This window comes from Fusarium pseudograminearum, chromosome 1 (assembly GCF_000303195.2).
Source record: "Fusarium pseudograminearum CS3096 chromosome 1, whole genome shotgun sequence".
In the NCBI taxonomy this organism is placed as follows: Eukaryota; Fungi; Ascomycota; class Sordariomycetes; order Hypocreales; family Nectriaceae; genus Fusarium; species Fusarium pseudograminearum.
The window spans coordinates 8,662,466-8,679,535 of record NC_031951.1 but is presented as its reverse complement, the minus strand read 5'-3'; the positions used below and the strand labels follow the sequence as shown (position 1 = coordinate 8,679,535).

The 17,070-nt window shown below is 47.9% G+C and overlaps 8 protein-coding genes across 8 annotated transcripts, besides 1 other annotated feature; 5 read left to right on the top strand and 3 right to left on the bottom strand.

Moving 5' to 3' along the window:
• Positions 1–34: 34 nt before the first annotated feature.
• FPSE_00383 (uncharacterized protein) lies at positions 35–1,796 on the top strand (the record flags this gene model as incomplete). Its single annotated transcript, XM_009253503.1, has 3 exons — positions 35–539; positions 592–1,048; positions 1,103–1,796. 3 exons carry the CDS (start codon positions 35–37, stop codon positions 1,794–1,796), a joined length of 1,656 nt encoding a protein of 551 aa, XP_009251778.1.
• A 1,189-nt stretch (positions 1,797–2,985) lies between these two features.
• Positions 2,986–4,731, top strand: FPSE_00382 (uncharacterized protein; the record flags this gene model as incomplete). The annotated part of the gene is made up of 1 exon (XM_009253502.1): positions 2,986–4,731. One exon carries the CDS (start codon positions 2,986–2,988, stop codon positions 4,729–4,731), a length of 1,746 nt encoding a protein of 581 aa, XP_009251777.1.
• A 989-nt stretch (positions 4,732–5,720) lies between these two features.
• Positions 5,721–6,122, top strand: FPSE_00381 (uncharacterized protein; the record flags this gene model as incomplete). Its single annotated transcript, XM_009253501.1, has 2 exons — positions 5,721–5,920; positions 5,975–6,122. 2 exons carry the CDS (start codon positions 5,721–5,723, stop codon positions 6,120–6,122), a joined length of 348 nt encoding a protein of 115 aa, XP_009251776.1.
• Positions 6,123–6,290: 168 nt separating this feature from the next.
• Positions 6,291–6,361: a microsatellite.
• Positions 6,362–7,644: 1,283 nt separating this feature from the next.
• On the bottom strand, positions 7,645–9,348 carry FPSE_00380 (uncharacterized protein; the record flags this gene model as incomplete). The annotated part of the gene is made up of 4 exons (XM_009253500.1): positions 7,645–8,087; positions 8,145–8,741; positions 8,798–8,957; positions 9,010–9,348. The coding sequence occupies 4 exons, from the start codon at positions 9,346–9,348 to the stop codon at positions 7,645–7,647; spliced, it is 1,539 nt and encodes a 512-aa protein (XP_009251775.1).
• Positions 9,349–10,658: 1,310 nt separating this feature from the next.
• On the bottom strand, positions 10,659–12,380 carry FPSE_00379 (uncharacterized protein; the record flags this gene model as incomplete). Its single annotated transcript, XM_009253499.1, has 6 exons — positions 10,659–10,712; positions 10,774–11,166; positions 11,214–11,631; positions 11,686–11,815; positions 11,869–11,982; positions 12,035–12,380. The coding sequence occupies 6 exons, from the start codon at positions 12,378–12,380 to the stop codon at positions 10,659–10,661; spliced, it is 1,455 nt and encodes a 484-aa protein (XP_009251774.1).
• A 514-nt stretch (positions 12,381–12,894) lies between these two features.
• Positions 12,895–13,635, top strand: FPSE_00378 (uncharacterized protein; the record flags this gene model as incomplete). The annotated part of the gene is made up of 1 exon (XM_009253498.1): positions 12,895–13,635. The coding sequence occupies one exon, from the start codon at positions 12,895–12,897 to the stop codon at positions 13,633–13,635; it is 741 nt and encodes a 246-aa protein (XP_009251773.1).
• A 182-nt stretch (positions 13,636–13,817) lies between these two features.
• Positions 13,818–14,376, top strand: FPSE_00377 (uncharacterized protein; the record flags this gene model as incomplete). Its single annotated transcript, XM_009253497.1, has 3 exons — positions 13,818–13,828; positions 13,956–14,129; positions 14,187–14,376. 3 exons carry the CDS (start codon positions 13,818–13,820, stop codon positions 14,374–14,376), a joined length of 375 nt encoding a protein of 124 aa, XP_009251772.1.
• A 226-nt stretch (positions 14,377–14,602) lies between these two features.
• Positions 14,603–16,112, bottom strand: FPSE_00376 (uncharacterized protein; the record flags this gene model as incomplete). Its single annotated transcript, XM_009253496.1, has 5 exons — positions 14,603–14,665; positions 14,718–15,050; positions 15,104–15,686; positions 15,743–15,776; positions 15,830–16,112. The coding sequence occupies 5 exons, from the start codon at positions 16,110–16,112 to the stop codon at positions 14,603–14,605; spliced, it is 1,296 nt and encodes a 431-aa protein (XP_009251771.1).
• Positions 16,113–17,070: the final 958 nt, after the last annotated feature.

The window sequence follows — 17,070 nt, the reverse complement described above, 5'->3', positions numbered from 1 at the left end:
AGGCTTCAATTGAAACTCGCTTCTCAGATATCCAATGTCATCTTCACCACCCGACAGCGAAACTATCACTGCTAGTAATGCTCCAGTCGCTAAAAAGGCCTGTCATAGCTGTCGCCGGGCTCGATTACGATGCGACAAGTCTATCCCTCACTGCTCCAAATGCACCTCAAGGGGGGTTGAGTGCTTAGGCTACGGCCGCCTATTCCTATGGACTGGATCGGTTGCCACGCGAGGAAAGCTGGCTGGACAGAGTTCAAGTGCCTCGGTGTGTCGCTTGCCAAAGCCGGGTGAAGCACAAATCACTGAAGTGTCCCCTGAAATGCCTGATATGCAAATGGACTCCTTCGATGCACAAGGTGTTGAGCCTGGGGCTTGGGCCTTAGCGTCATCTCAAGAAAATCAACTCGTCCTTCAAGATAAGACTCAACCGTGGTCTCCTCCTTCGCCTTCTTCACCAACATCGCCAAGTTCACCATGGACACTCTGTGATCCATTGTTTCAAGATATGACACATTCGCAACGGTGGTATTTGAATTATTGTACGACTTCACTCAAGATGTCAGTCTTTTAAGATGCTAATCCGTAACTCAGATTCAACTCGAGTCAGCATGGATCTCGTTGGTGATGAACAGACCAAAAGCAACAGGAATCCATATCTGAACCTTTTGCAACTCACAAATGAACATGCCTTTTTGCAACAAATTATCATTGCGGTATCTGCGGCTCACATGTGCAACTTGTCAAGACCCTGGTTAGGTCCCAATTCATACACGAGAAAAGAGGCACCAAAGAAATTGCTCATGGACGCCCTGGTTGCCAAACAAAAAGGATTGCAAATGATGCCCGAAGCGCTACGGAATATTGAAACCATTGGAGCCGATGTGATTCTTGCCACTGTCTTGTTTCTTATCAACTCGGAGCTTATCGAGTCTGGTTGGCAAAGTTGGAGGCCTCACCTTGAAGGTGCCAAGAAGCTTTTGAATATGACGGAACCATTCGCAAGTTCCGACACGACATTACGAGACTACATAGTAGCGGACTGCTATGTGTAAGTGGAGAGTCTGATTTATAGCAGATCAGTTGCTAACTGTAACCATCACAGCTACTGCACGTTGAGTTTGTCTTTCAACCCATCGACGCCAGGCACACAGGCGTTATCTTTTGCCCCGGATCAAGTTAAAGCGACACTTGCTAGGACTGACAATTCTTTCTTCTGTTGTCCGCCCGAAGTTCTTGATATTCTCCGTGAGACGGCACAGTTACTACATTCCGAATCGCAAGGAGGAGTTTCGAGTCAAGGAGCTTTGATGGAATTTACAAACCTGCTGGACCGCGCGCAACGCCTTGACGTTTTGAAGTGGGCAAAAGACAGAGTGCCTGATTCCAACGAAGTAGCCCTTTGGAGCAGTTGCCGAACAGGCTCCGCGCACAGACTTGCAACATGTCTCTACATCATCCAGTCGGCGCCCGCGCTGCGCACCAGGATGCCAGACCAAGTTTGCAAAAGTCTCATCCAGGATCTTTACGACACGCTATTACCGTTGCCCGACGAGGACCCAAACTTCAAAGCCACGGGATGGCCCACCTTTATTTATGGAACGACGGCAAGGACTCCGGAGAGCCGGGCGTGGGTGATGGATCGATTAAAGATGGTGGCCGCAATATGCCCGTGGGGATTTTTATATTCTGCGATTGATACGTTGCAGATTCTCTGGAAGAATGATACTGAAGGTGAGGGATATATGAATTGGGTCCAGAAACTCAAGGACTTGAATGTCGACTTTTTGATGGTGTAGGTTTGTACGAGCTGAGATGGAATCATGGGAACACAGTACATTTGTTTGATACCACAGCGATGACATTTAAACTCTTTCACAAGAGCGATACGACACCGGAAATAAGATCAAGAACACGCTTACATATAATCCGTTTAATTTAAAATTTTCAAAAGGGTTTTTAGGATCAGGTTTCTTTCCTTGATTACCCGTTAGGCTGCGACAATCCTTGCCCTTGACCTGGGTGTTGGGAGGCTTTGACCATGAGACATTTTGTAATGTTCCATGCGCGAAAAAGGAGGTAGCAATTGTATCGTGGTCGCGATCCGAAAATGGCTGTATAAGAGAACATGATGGATACATCAGACGGAGCAGAGATATTTAGATAACGTCTAAATTTTAGTCCGTGGCAATTAGAAGGCATTCATTGGTATTGCCGTATAATCGTTGGGTCAAATTGTGTTTTATCGGGTGACTAAGCATTTCGCTAAGCCTTTTCGTCAATGGCGCATCAAGCATTCCTTGCGAAATCAACGCGGCGAAAACCGCCATCGATACCTTCCTGGTGGATGTATGCGATAGGTCAAGTTTTTGACTGCAGCATAGTACAGTGCTGCGATGCAACAGCAAGCATGAAGAAAATGACAGAGAAGAAGCCACTGACTGACAAGGATCACTCATCGTCCAATGTTCATGCACGCGACCTTATCTCCCCACGGAAATGGTGTGCCGTCTTGCACACCTTCGCCCGTCCACCATGACATCAACAGCTTAAACCCGTCGATCCAACCCGTACCAAACGTACCACAATTCTACAACGCTTCTACCTATTGAGGTATCGCTCCGGTCTCTCCAGTGCGGCCCGACCAGGGTTTATTTATCTTTGACGAACCTGGTGGTGGGGATTGTAAAATAGGTCAAAAAAAGTTATATGGGGATCTTGCACCATACTTATAAGAGGGAAAAATTCCCTTTCCCCTCCCCTTCTGCTGCAACCCGTACTACTCTGTGCTACAGGCTTTTCCAATCGTGCATCCTTCTTTGGCATATCGTACAATGTCTTGCTGACTCTCGATCGATATCCTACATACCCATACCTATCCTCCTTAACGCGAGTGAATGCGGCTCCAGAGGAGCCGTTTGCCCTAAGACGATATAAATACGTACAAAAAACTCCACATAAACCCATCACCTCTGCAAATCGTCGCGGATGGCCGTTCCGTCTACTCGCGATCTCGATGAAGTCCTCCCGGGCACAAGACGTTTGTTCGTCGACGAAAGAGCAAGCGTCACCTCAGGCGACACCAGTGTAGAAAAACATGGCGATGTTATCCTCGTACCTCCTCCGACAAAGTCTCCCAACGATCCGCTGAACTGGAGTGTTGCGCGCAAGATTTGGCACTCGTTTCTGGTGTGTTACATTGTTACCCTGACCGCCGCTACTTCCAATGTCGCCGGCGCTGCTAGTACGGGTGTCAACGAGAAGTATGGCATCAGTTACGATGTGTTTAATACTGGCGCGGGTGTACTCTTTGTCGCAATCGGATACTGGACACTCCTGAGTTCGCCAGCAACCCATCTTTACGGACGACGCATTTTATACTTGGTTGGCACGGTATGGGGCCTTATTGGAAACATCTGGTTTGGACACTTGACCAACACGTCCGACACAGTCTGGTCTCAGCTTTTTGTTGGCGCCTCTGAGTCTGTCGCCGAGGCCGTTGTTCAACTTTCCTTGCTGGATATCTGGTTTGAGCATCAGAATGGTACATCACTGGGTATGTATACCCTCGCAACGACAGTAGGTACCTATGTTGGACCTCTGATCGCAGGTCATTTGGCCGAAAACATTGGCTGGCGCTGGATTGGCCATATGGGCGCGATTGCCTCGGGCTTCACTCTGGTTCTCTTCTACTTTGGCCTTGAGGAGACTGCCTTTGAGCGCGGTCACTACATTGATCTTGACCAAGCTGAAGACCGCGATGCTTCGCATGGTAATGTCGAGGGTGTCCCCGAACCTACCCCAATCCACCAGGGTGATCACATTGTTACAAAGGATGCGACGGAGAAGGGGTTTGCTCCGCACCTAGATGAAGAGGCTGCGATCGCACGGGATGCTTCTGCGCGACGTCGTGAAGACGTAGAGCGCAACAGACTCTCTGATTCGTTCGCGCGCAAGAAGTCCTACTGGCAGCGCATTGCTCTCATCACACCAGCGTCCAACTTGCGCGGACTAGGCTTGATGCAGTATGTTCATCGCCTGTGGCATACTCTCCGCATCTTTTCCTTTCCCGCCGTTTGGTTCGCTGGTTTCCAGTGGGGAATGCAGAACATTGCGCTGTCTTTCTACCTCACGGTTGAGGAGGATTACTGGGTGAACGAGCCATACAACTACAGCGACTCTGCTGTTGCCAACATGAATATTCCGACTCTGATTGGAAGTATCATTGGCTGTTTTTACGGTGGATACTGTAGCGACAAGTTCATTCTCTGGATGGCGAAGCGCAACAATGGTATCATGGAGGCCGAGTACCGTCTCTACCTTATGGTTCTCTGTGTTGTCATCTTTCCCTTGGGTATGTGGCTATTCGGTATTGGGTCAGCTCAACACTGGGACTGGCCCATTCCGTATGTCGCCCTGGGCTTCATCGGCTTTGGGTACGGCTGCGCTGGTGATCTTAGCATCACGTACCTCGCCGACAGCTACCCGGACATGGTGCTCGAGGGTATGGTAGGCGTCGCTGTCATCAACAACAGCATTGCCACGATCTTCACCTTTGTGTGCAGCTACTGGATTGACACTGGTCTGCAGAACTGCTTCATTGAGCTTGGTGTTTTGAGCTTTGTCATTATCATGACCTCTCTTCCGATGGCAGTCTGGGGTAAGGCATCCCGTCGCTGGACTTTGGAGCGATATGCCAACTTTTTGCGCATTCGTGATGGTATGGAAGTATAAATGGAGAGGATAGGTATGGACTGAAAGGTCTCCCCAAGACCAAATTGTTCAATCGACTGAGTGGGGGAGGTTGTGAATCGATCTCCCCCACCACAACAGTCGAGTCTGATGTTTCGTTTAGCGAAACATCATCTTTTTACTTCTTGACACTTTTATATAGCTTGGATATATAGCTATGTCTTTTTTATTTAATCTTTCTTTTATGATTACCCATTGTCTCCATTGCGGCTCTGGTCTCCTGTCCAACTTCGCTTCCATTTCTACCCATCGTCTCGACGAGGCTCACAACTAATCATGAAGCTAGCTGTCCCCGATACCGCCCATGCCTCGTACGGCCTGGTGCAGCGGACTTCGTTAACTACCTAGAGTGCCCGACGCTCCGCCCCTGGATGTCTTAACTTTACCATTTTCAGCCCCTCTCCCACCGGCCTTTCCTCACTCAATACCTCAGCTCGCCTTACAAGACCAACGTCCAAATCCGGAACGACTTCAAATAGTATCCCCTTACTTTCCACCTATCCAACAAAGCGCATGTCCAAATCTATCATGTGCTCTGAAAAACATACCCCAATTCCGCACTTTCACCGTTATACTATCCTCATAATGGATTTGCGCCTCTTCCTCTTAGGGGCCTAGATGCGTCGCTAACAGCTGACTCCCCCTTTGACGATTGGGTCTGTGGCGTTTAGATCTCGCCGAACGGTTAACCAACCATACGCTAGCTGAGAAAAACATGCAAGGCTGAGAAAAGATGGCGATAGACTCTCGGTGCTAGATTTTATCTATGGAGGCCGTTGAGACTTGCTATGGGGCTGGATAATACATTGCTCAGGGGACGATGCTTGCGCAAGCAAAGCTGAATGTCAGCTGAATCATGGATGGAGTATAAAGAGCTGTCGAGTTCCTGGGTATATTATGTTTATAAATATCAAACAATACTCTTCTCATCTCTTACATAACCTACTTTGAAACTCGCCAATCCTTTCACCATGAAGTTCACTCTCATCGCTGCTCTCCTGGCCCCTGTCCTGGCCGTCAACATCCCCAGGGAACTCCAGGAACGTACGGGTCAGTGCGGTGACAACTGTGCTCGTGCCGTTGTTCCTGGTTTCCGTGGCCCTGCCGTCGTAGCCTCCTACAAGGCTGAGTGTGAAGCATACCTCAAGGTGACCACCACTCCTGAAGCTAGGTCAGTGATATCCAACAATCTTCATCTGACTTCCAAGCTAAGCTCAAGTTGTAGCACTGTCTATGTCACCAAGTCGGTTCCCACTTATGCTAGTGCTTGCTCAGGAGAGACTCGCTATCTGACTGCTTGTTCTTGTGCTGGTGCATCTGCTGTTACTGTCGAGGCACCTACGCCTACTGTTACAAAGACTGTCTATGTCTGAGTGAAGGCTCCTCATGTAACTAAATATCTTAGTACTTAATAGCAAGACTTGCACTCAGGTTTCACACTTGATGAGATCGCATTATTAACCAAAAAAACGAGCGTTTGTTTGACGCTATTGGTAATTATGTTGTAGTGATACTGATAATTATATCAGTAATTTTAACGTCACCACCACGACCACCGCCGCCACGACCACGACCACCACCGTCACCAGCACCACCGTCACCAGCACCATTAACCAGACACAGCCATCCAACCCAATACCCTCATCCCACCTTACGGAGATTGACCTCTCCAACATCTCCCGCACCTCGAGACTCACCCCGGTCACTGGGGAAGAACGCCCCGTCTCGACGGAGCCCGACTGCCGTTGTGGAATGTATCTACAAAAGGAATATCAAGGTTAACTTCAGTGCCTTCAATGTGTTAGACCAAAGGTAGATAGGATGAACTCACATGCTTGTCTGGCGAGTCGGGCCCTCCGTGGGGGCAGGGGCGTCCCCAGATCTCCGGGGCAAGGAGGCGCGAGGAGGAGGTTGGAGAGTTAAGGGGGAGAGGGTTTGGGCTGGCGGACTGGCCTGGTCGCCGGTACTGGGTCTGGTGGTGGGTGATGGCCGGGGGCGATGGCCGTGGTGGGTGACGGAGTAAGTGATTGTGATGCTATTAATGTTAGCGTTTCTGAATCAGAGTATATGATGATATGTCTGTGAATCAGAGTAGGTGATAAAATGTCTGTGATTCAGAGGCTACTTACTAGTCCTTCACTAATTGTTTTGCTGAAGAAGAAAAAGAAAAGAAAAGAAAAACAGGATGGACCAGAATTCGATTAAGTACAGGGTCAATTAATTCAATGGGAAGGTACACTCCTACTCACAATTTCAGAACTATTTAAGGAAGTTGATATCTGGTATCTACCCGTAAAAGAAGTTCATCCTTCTTCTTCGTGTCCTCCTACCATATTGGAGCTCTCTTCACTCTTTCCTGGAATACCCGGCTCATCATCCAATATGGCAGCATTGGAATCATAGGAGAAGGGAGGGATGGTCAAACAATGGATCATGTGCCTGATCCAGCGACCAAATGGGAAGGTATACTCATGACTCCTGTGAACGACCGCCGATGTGTGAAAGTCTACTAGAGGTATTTCCAGACATCTGTTAAGGGTGTCGGGTGAGAAGGGACATCACTGTAATTTGGTGGGAATATGGACATACAGATGACTGTATATGGTTCTTTGGTCTTGAAGTGGAAACCTAAACAGCTTAGCCACATCGTCTATGATCCGTCAAGGTCGCCAAAGAAAGGCTGGGGCGAAGTCACTCATCAATTATCGGCCTAGTTCATCATTACATGTATGCAGAGAGTCGGTTTTGGATTTCATTAAATGTGATGCATAATGATTTTTCTTACGATAAATGATAAATAAAGCAGTAACGCGACTCTATCCCTATTCCTCCATCACTCTCCCAACGATAGCCCTATAATTACATAGAAAATAAACTACTATTCAGCCAGCTCCATCACTCATCACTATCGATAGCATCAATATCGATCTCGGCTGCCCGCTGTCTAACCATCAACTTCGCCTCCCGATCCCCCAGAAGAGTCATTCCGAGCGCTCTCGACTTGGGCACCACGCCTTCGGGCAACTTCCAGTCATACTTGAGAAGCATATGACACAACGCAATCTTGATCTCGTTGGCGGCGAAGAAGCGTCCTGGGCACGCGTGGAGGCCGTGTCCGAAGCCCATTTGATCGTGGCTGGTGCTGACTAGATGGGCGCGTTTGTCTTGGCCAGGCGTCTGGCGCATTTGCAAGAAGCGGTATGCGTCAAATTTGGAGGCGTCAGGGTAGTACTCCGGGTTCCACTGATGCGTAGTGTCGCAGATGATCTTGGTACCCTTTTTAATTACGTCGCCGTTGGGAAGCGTAACGTCTGCTAGAGCCATTCGTCTGAATGCCCCTATTGAAATGATTATTAGTACAGGGCATATCAGCTGTAATAAAATACGTTACTTACCTAGGAGAACAGGTCGAAGTCTTTGGGATTCCTTGATAACACTGTCCATAAGCTTCAAGTTATAGAACGAAGTCTTCTTGAGTCCCTCGGTACTAAGCACGGTAACAATCTCCTCTCTCAGTGGTCCAAGTAGTTCGGGATGAAGAGCAATATTAAACATTGTCTCGGAAAGCAGATCTGTCGTCGTGTGAATCGCCACCAAAGAAAGTTTGATCTGCTCAGTAGCAGGGTCCGATTTGCCTTCGTACTCCTTTTCGAACCATTCGATCGAGTCGTCAAATGGCGATGGTCGTCCTTCAGCAATGGCCTCCTTTTTAATGGCATTTCGACGATCGATATGCGGCTGGAGCAGGTCGCGCGCTTCTTGCAGCTTCCTTCTTACGGCTTGACAGGATGGTAGGAACCAATGGATGTAGGGTCTGGTCCAACGAGGATAGTTGCGAAGTTCGTCGGCAGTCTGGAAGAGTTGGATGGTGTATTCGATCGACACTTTGAGCCAGTCGTCGTCCTTGCAGAGCTCTTCGCCCATGAAGATTCGTGATGACATGCGGGAGACGATTCGCATTATGTCTTCCCCGGGGTTGATTGTGTGCCACTCTATGCTATGTTAGCCGTTTCATTTCTTTTTGCAGAGACCGTTGGGGTTGAGATACCGGTAGAGTCACCAAGAACATGGTTTACCCCCAAAGAAGCCTCGATCGAAAGAGGTTTTGTCAACTTGGCCAATGCTCTTGTCAAGTATTTGTTCACAAGTAGGGTTAAATTGAACGGCGATCCAATAGGCTCGAAACCAGGGATATAGCCATGAGAATCCTATGGTAGTCAGTCACAGACCTTTCTGTTATTCAGACAAGTCGATACTTACATCTTTGGCAACGTCAGTAAAGTCCAGCTGACGCTCGCTCTTGAGAGCATCAGCAAACTTGGGAGGGATAACTAGAACATCTCCCAAGTCTGTATGTGCTTTATACGGTGTGTCTTTGTATAGGGATCGTCCTTTAGTGAGGATGTCCCTGGCGTTCTCGATGAAGTCTTGAACGACGCGCTGGTTGGAAAATTCGAATGGCTTCTTTGGATTGATGTAAGGGTATTTACCGCCGTTACCAAGAAGGGAGTACTTCAAAATGAAGAAGGAGAATAGAGTGATTCCACAAAAGAGAGCATATTGGGACTTGCCCAGAACAAGATCTAGATCAGTCGCCATGGAGGATGAATGTTGAGTCTTGTGTGAGCCAACTACATCACTTTTGGGTATTGTATGTTTCTATTATATACATTTTTCGCCGGTTGACTCATATAGTACAGGACGTCTCGTATACACCATTCTAGTCAGTGCCAAGGATCATAACAAGGTTGTTACGGGTACGGAGCGGGATCTCGTTCTGTCGGGAATTTGCATGGGCCCGATACCGAACATCGACTCCACAACTATCGGTAGATGCATCAAGCGCACGGCATATCTATTCCTAGATGGAGTTAGACTGTATCTAATCTTGTAGATCACTTGAATCGCATGGGGTTTATAATGTAACAGTCAAGAGCGAGGTAAGCGAGTACGCGGACGTGATACTTTTAATTTTTCTTAAACGAATCATGTCCTCAATATTCCTTGTCCTTGTTCCATTTAACATGTGTATCAATACACAGACCTCAGGGCGTCAGAAAGATTGGTCGCTGGGAGTATAGGAGACGAAATTATTGGGCCAGTTTATGCTACGTGGACCACACTTCGTCCGCTGTTTATTTTTGTGCCCTGAAGTTAATAAGTCGACTTCTACTGGCCAGAGACCCAATAATCTAGGCCAAGTTGTAGTAGCCTTGCTGTTTCACCAACTTCTACATTAAGTGCGTATTCGTATTGGGACATATCTGCATTGGCAGCCTCCATCATGCATGGTCTAGCTAGTTTCTACGGATTGGGGCACGGAACCTCCATGGACTGCGTGATCATCCCGTAAAAGAAGCCGAAGAGTCATTCGGCGTCATGCCAAGAGCCTGGAAACATCACTGGTGGAGGAACGGAGATAGGCGCCAGCAACATGAAAGGTTTATGAAGCGTCATCGGGTGGTTGGACAAGCCGTAATATAGTAGTCTTTGTAATTTATGCTGCAGAATATCGCAGCATTATGGTCCGATTCTTGCATTATGGCCAAGGTCTTGAGGTAGCATCTCTTTCGATGCCCCAACATGGATGTCTGCCAAACAGATGCGAGACGACGAAACAAGATATGAGATCATCATTATATCGTAGTGTTAAAAGCTGAAATAAATTGAATATTCATGTTCGGTCGTATATTGAATGCATAGCTAAGAGTTCCAGATATTAGTAACGATGGGTTGAGCCTCGTTGAACAATTAATATAGTATGGAAGACGAAGAGTGAAACCCGACCATTTCTCCGTGTGGACAAAGTGAAATAAATTTCGAAATGTTGGACATGTCTCGATTCGGACATACGTTGATGTGCATGTTAGTTACTAAGCTTTCGTGTTCGCATAGTGTTCCTCGCAGCATCAAAGTCTAATTGCAAGCCTGACAAGCAACAAAAGCATGATAAGATACGTGATCTAGTTTTACATTAGTCTGCTTCTCATACTCTGAACGTATCACCTGCCAGCTATTACGTACCAGCGATATAATGAAAGGAGTACTCTCAGTGTAGTAGCTGACTGTCATAAGGGGCTGTCTGATGAGACTACCGATTGTCTCCACTACGGCGATGCCTGCGAATAGTCGCCCAGAGAAGCTCTTTTCAAAGTGTGAAGCAAGGAACGACCGCAAAGAAAGAGGCATGACGTATCCTAAGACCGCAATGATGAATCCAATGATAGCAGTCGCAAGGTTTGGCGCGAAGAAGACGACGAAAGTACCGACTGCACAGCAAGCGATGCATGCTAAAGACAGAATGACGTCTCTCTTGGCGACTCTCCAATTTCTGTCCAGCCTGTAGATGGTCAAAGGTAGAACGATTAAAAATAGTATGGATAGCACAACGGCGTGTATGTAGATGAATACATCCAACTGTGGGGTATCAGCAGATGTCTGGATGAATTAGGGTTTGAACGTACGTAGAGCATATCGTGTCCAATTCTTGACCAGGCCCAAATTGCGGTATACATGATGGTTCCCTTGGCAAGATAGAAACCAAAGAAACAGGCAAAGCATATGATGGAGATGTTGAGCTTTTGAACAAGCCCTCCTGCGCCGGTCTGGCTGAGATGAATGGCTTGACGGGGGGAGCTATGACCAGGGTTGAGCAAAGGCTGGGCCTCGTCCGGTATCTCCTCGTCTCCTGCTTCGCTATCATCGCCATTTTGATTATTGTTATTTTTAATATGCAGTGCTGGTAAGAGGGTTAAAGAGTAGATAATGAGAGCAAGCATAATCGGGACCCAGAGGTCAGGACCCATCGATGCTGTATAGAGAAGTGGGCCTACAAGACCAGGAATACCTCCGAGGCCTTGTAAGAAGGAGAAGGCGGTGGTTCTGGCATGCCCAATTAGCTCGTGCTCGAATTCAAAGCAATTAGTTCAATCATACCTCTGTTCTGGTCTAACAGTGCGACTTAGAGTGGCAAAGACAAGAGCGTTGATTGCCCAAGGCCCGCCGCCAAAAAGCAGAAAGACGGGTGAAATATAAAAACACCAAAGAGGAAAGACTCGCACAAGCCCTACAGAAATGTTAGACAGGTCAGGGTAGTGAGCGGAACAGGAAAGTCAATACCGAAAATGGCAATGGATCCCCAGTAAATAACTGTGCTAATGATGCTGATTGTAAAAGCAAGACGTCCTTTTCCCTTGTCCAAAAGGATTCCCATGGGAATCAGGGCCACAGTAGCTAGAGGACGTCAGGATACGCACGAGCAGAACCGAAGTATTTTTTCTCTTACCAGCGAGCGGCGCCAGGAACTGTATCAACCTGATCATAGATAACCAGTGGTGTATCACCCGCTCATCGTCACAGAATTCATTGGAAGGATCGCCATGATGGCCATCTTCGTTTTGGTAGTAATGTCGGCAGACGGCAGTCACCAAGAGGTTGGGCCAGGGGTATGCAAGAAGCTCAGATCCAAGTCTTGTCAGAAATAGAACAAAGACGCAAAACCAAAAGTTGAGAGGGTATATCTCGCGTTGTTGATGACTTGATCCGTCAGTTCCGGCAACTAACCAGTGACGTATTTTTCTAAGAGGTGCAGACCATGGTTGACCACGGTCTGTATTTAAGGGTGAAGGCATTTTCTAATACAATTTCGGGCACAAAATGACTGGAAGCACTGACTGACAGAGAGAAAGACAAACTGTCGATAATGTTAAAGAGGGGTGAGGTTGGAGACGTAATCTAGCTGGTTCATCGGGTAAGCATGATACTATTCAGGCCGGCGCGTCTGGCGCTTATCTATTAGCGCCGATCAACTGACTATTGGATTGTGGAAAAAGAAGCACGATTTGCTACGAGCCATCTCATTGGCTACTTCACTTAGACGACATGAAAAGCAAATTATCAGTGTTAATGTCCTCACTACAAGAAGGTTTCAATTTGAGTTGCTGTATTGATAAAATTCGCATTTTTGACTTTCAAAAGAGAGAGGGAAAAAATAGGAAAGTTTGATATTTCACAGGCTGTAAAAAGCCCTAACACATTAAAGATAAAGGCCCTTCTATCTTGGTTCTTGATTTCCTCCCATTTTCATAACACAAACTTGTCCAATCCTGACTCTACCGCTACCATCACAACAACAATCCCTCAAAAATGGATTCTATCATCAATTCACTTCTCAACTGCATCTGGCCAACAGCGCAATCATACTATCACTTGTCTCAACATGAGTCAGGCGAACCTGGTCAGTCTCCTGCTCTTACCAATAATGCTCCTTCTAACATGTCCACAGGCCAACTGCCCCTAAACATATTCGGAAACAGCCATCCTCGAAAGCCTGGTCGCGTCGTCTTGAAATTTGCGTCAATTACCAAGGACTTCAGGAACGACACATTCACCCTTGACCTGGACGAAGGCTGGATTGCTGTGCTTGACATCGACGCCAAAGATATCATTGGGTTGATGCAAGAAGGACTCTACGTGTCTGAAGAGAATGCAAAGATGCACGAGAACTACATCGAATGGAGCGACAACTTTCCAAATAGAGTACTGCGTTGCTACCGCCATTTCACCCTCGCCCATCCCAAGTGGTCAGGTAAAATGTCAGTACAGTCCAATGACAGCAATATTGTGTCGGGGTTTCGGATGGAGCATCTATCTGCAGATCGGGTATATCACGCCGTCAGTGTCATCAAGACTGATAACGTCGAAAGGAAAGTCTACTGGTATGATTCACCTCCAAATGCCCCCAAAATCAATGCCATCTTGGATGATGAGCCCCTGCCAGGATTGTGGCCGTGGCCAAAGGAGCTGGGTACTCCAGGAAAGAGTGAAGAGAGCTCTGACGTGGTAGAGACACAAGATAGGAAGTCGCAAGACATGGCGATGGATTAAACTGCCTTATTGAGTAGATAGATACCAAATACCAACTTCCTCATATGACTCTAAGATTGTCTAAGGAGTGTACCTTCCCATTGAATCAATTGAGCATGTACTTAGTCGAATTCTTGCTCACCATTTCGCTCTTCTTCTTCTTCATTAAAACATCAGTAAAATATCTTACCATATTTTACAACATGAAAGATATGTAAGTGTTCTCTGATTCACAGACACTCCACTCTGATTCACAGACACTCCACTCTGATTCACAGACACTCTACCCTGGTTCACAGTCACTCTACAGAGTACTCTGATTCACCTACTGACTTGATTAGTTTTACAATATCTTACCGCGTGACCCGCCGCGGTCACCATTGCCATCAGTCAGGGGGAGCCAACCCATTGCCCCCCGCTTCCATCACCTCCACCTCCTCGACGTCTCCTCCCATCGATCGTTCGGGGGCGCCAGCAGCCGCGTCGGTGGCAGCCCAGACGGACTCCGGAAGCTCGTAAGTCTGCCTACCTCGCTTTGGATTCACAGTTACTAATTTGAGAAATCACAACAGAAGCCAAGGGCCGTCTGGAGCTAGCACCGATGTGGAAATGCAGCGTCTTCCCCCGGAGATCGAAGGGAGTCCCGAGGCGTGGGAGGTGGAGGAGTTGGAAGTGGTCGGGCATGGGCTGGTTCTCCAATACTGGCTGATGGCTTTGGTGACTGTGGTGGTGATCACAAAGCTTTTCCGTGGCGAATTATAATTATTATTGCAATTATAATATCAATACCACAGCCTTACTTTTGCTTGTTTCTCGCTTTGCCTCGTAGTGATCATGTCTTCAAGTGCACCTCAGAAAACACTATGTGCCTATCTATATCACTGCCGACCTAAGTATGAGTAACTCTATTACTTTGAAGATGAACGTCTTGCCATGAAGAGAAAAAAACTTCCCAGGAACAGGGAAACTCCCGCAAAGATCTGTGCACCTAGATAATGTCCTCCATAATGTCTGATGATGATTCCAGCAATCGGAGGTCCGGTAAGAGTCGCTATACTATTAGTTGTGCATATCATACCCATCCGGACGCCCTGCTTTCGCACATCGGTCGTCAAGTCCGACAAGGCTGGTGGGTACAGGCTCATACAAGCACCAGCAAGCAGGCCGTAGACACTAGCCCAAGCGTACAGCCCTCCGACCGTGGATACCCCAGTCCATGAAAAGAGGCAGACAGAAGAGATAAACGAGGCGGGTATAATGCAAGTAATGCTTCCAAAGTGATGCGCGATGGCGTTGGGAAGCGATCGCCCTATGACTCCCACACCGTTGACGACAAGTAAAAGATTCAGCGCATCCGAGTATGCCAGGGGCTTGTCCAGTTGCGATGTTGCAAAGGAGGCCATATAGTAAAAAGGAAAGAATGTGCCCCAGAATACCTGGTCGAGTCAGTAGGTGCTTGTTTGGCTTGGATCCGAGGCGATAAACTTACAAAGAAGATGCCAATTGCGAAAAACAGGTACCCCTTTTCTTTGAAGGAGGCAAAGTCAACCCAAGGACCAGCCTTTCTTGGTGGTAGCCTTGGGCGGAGGAGCAAATTCGCCATGATCAAGGTTACCAGCTGTACCAAACCTATAGCCCTAACCGTCCAAGCAAACCCAATCCTGCCGAGAAGCTGTCTTGCCATTGAAGGGAAGATGAGTCCACCGACGGGGCTTCCTGTAGAGACAATGCCAAAAGCCAATGCGCGTCGCCTCTTGAAGTATGTCGAAACGACAGCCAGACTGGGGGTGAACATCAGACCGTTGCCCAAACCGGTGCACAGTCCTTGCGCGAGGAGAAGTTTCCAGAAGGTGTCGCTGAGGGAAGTCATGAAGACTCCGAGAAGGGTCAGGACGGAACCTGCAGCAAAGGTAGCGCGAAAGTATCCGGCATCGGTTAAACGACCGGCAAAGGTACCAATGAAGAACAAGGCGGCGATCTGGACGGAGCCGATCCAGATGATCTGGCTTGCGGGATTGGGAAGATGGTTGGTGTAGTAGGTTTGGAAGACGCCAAAGGAGCTATTGTATCCCCTGCAGTCGGTCAGTATTGCTTATTTAGCATGCGAGTGCAATCAGGTGATTCGTACCATGAGTTGAGCATCATGATATGGCCAGCGATGGCTAGACTGTTAGCTTTATTGTACCTGTAGGTGACTAAGAAGCACTTCGCTTACCTGACGACCATGCCCAGAATCCGCCATCCGGAGGAGGTCCAGGATCTTTGTCGGCAACTGAAGTACGACTCAATACACGGTCTAGAGCCGAGCGAGTACCTGGTGGTTGCTGTCTCTCCGTTCCTGTTTCAATTTGAGTGATGCCATAGTCTTGTTCGATCCCCATATCAGGGTCTGCCTCCGTATTGGATCGACTGGGCTCCTCGTCTGAGCTACTTGCATCGTCTCCCTTCTCAACCTCTCTCTCGGGAGATCTGGGCTCTTGGTCGCTTTGGTAGGCCATTCTCAATAGACCAAGGGGGGATGACTATACTGGGGGTTATTATATAGGGGTGAACAAATTAACGAGTACTAGAAGACGACAATTGAACCTCAACCAAACATAACCACTAAATCGCCTGTAAAGAATCGTCCAAACGAAAGAAACATTGCCCATTTCACTCAATTTAAGAATTTTCTTTTCGATGGGACTGTTGGCAAGGAGCCACTCACTAATTAGCGAAGCGGAGCTTTTGTGGTTTCGCGAGCGGAGCATTTTTTGTCAAAGGAACAATCCTCAAACAACACCAGCAAACAATCCCCATCGTCGACCTCTTTGATCGAGATGATATCGCCTACAGCTTGCAAGACGCCATCTAGTCGGTCGACTTAGAGTTGCAGGCCAGTCCTGCAGCAAATGTCGTCGTCTCGCCGACGCAAAGTGCTCGCTTCGTGCTCTGCTCGAAGGGAACAGGAAAGGCCCGATTGTCGGGCGAAGACCCCATACGTCCCGATTCCATCCCTACGAAGCTAGAAGGCAACTACTCAACGCAGAAGCGCACTAGAAGACTGCAGACTCGACAACAGTTGGATGCGAAAACACGAGGGACGAGCGTCTTGAGCCATCCTGAAGAGGACCAGCAGCCCTCGTTGAAGCTATCGGCGAAGCTATTGTTGGCGCAGACAACAGTCACAGTTCATTCCGAGACGAGACTTTTTTCTAACTACGATGGATGGGATGCCTGACCATCACATTTTGTCGACTGCGAAAAGAGCATACCTTGAAACCAACACCCGATGGATCATCAATTACACTTACACTGACTGGCCCTTCGCCGCAGAGTATCCACTCAGACCAATCGGCCTATTTATCTACAGCCATGCTACTACTACTCTATTCGACTATCGCCAATACGGCTGATCACGTCTGTACCGGACATCGTTGCAAGTAACGCAGTCTCGAAATTGTTCAATTTAGACGA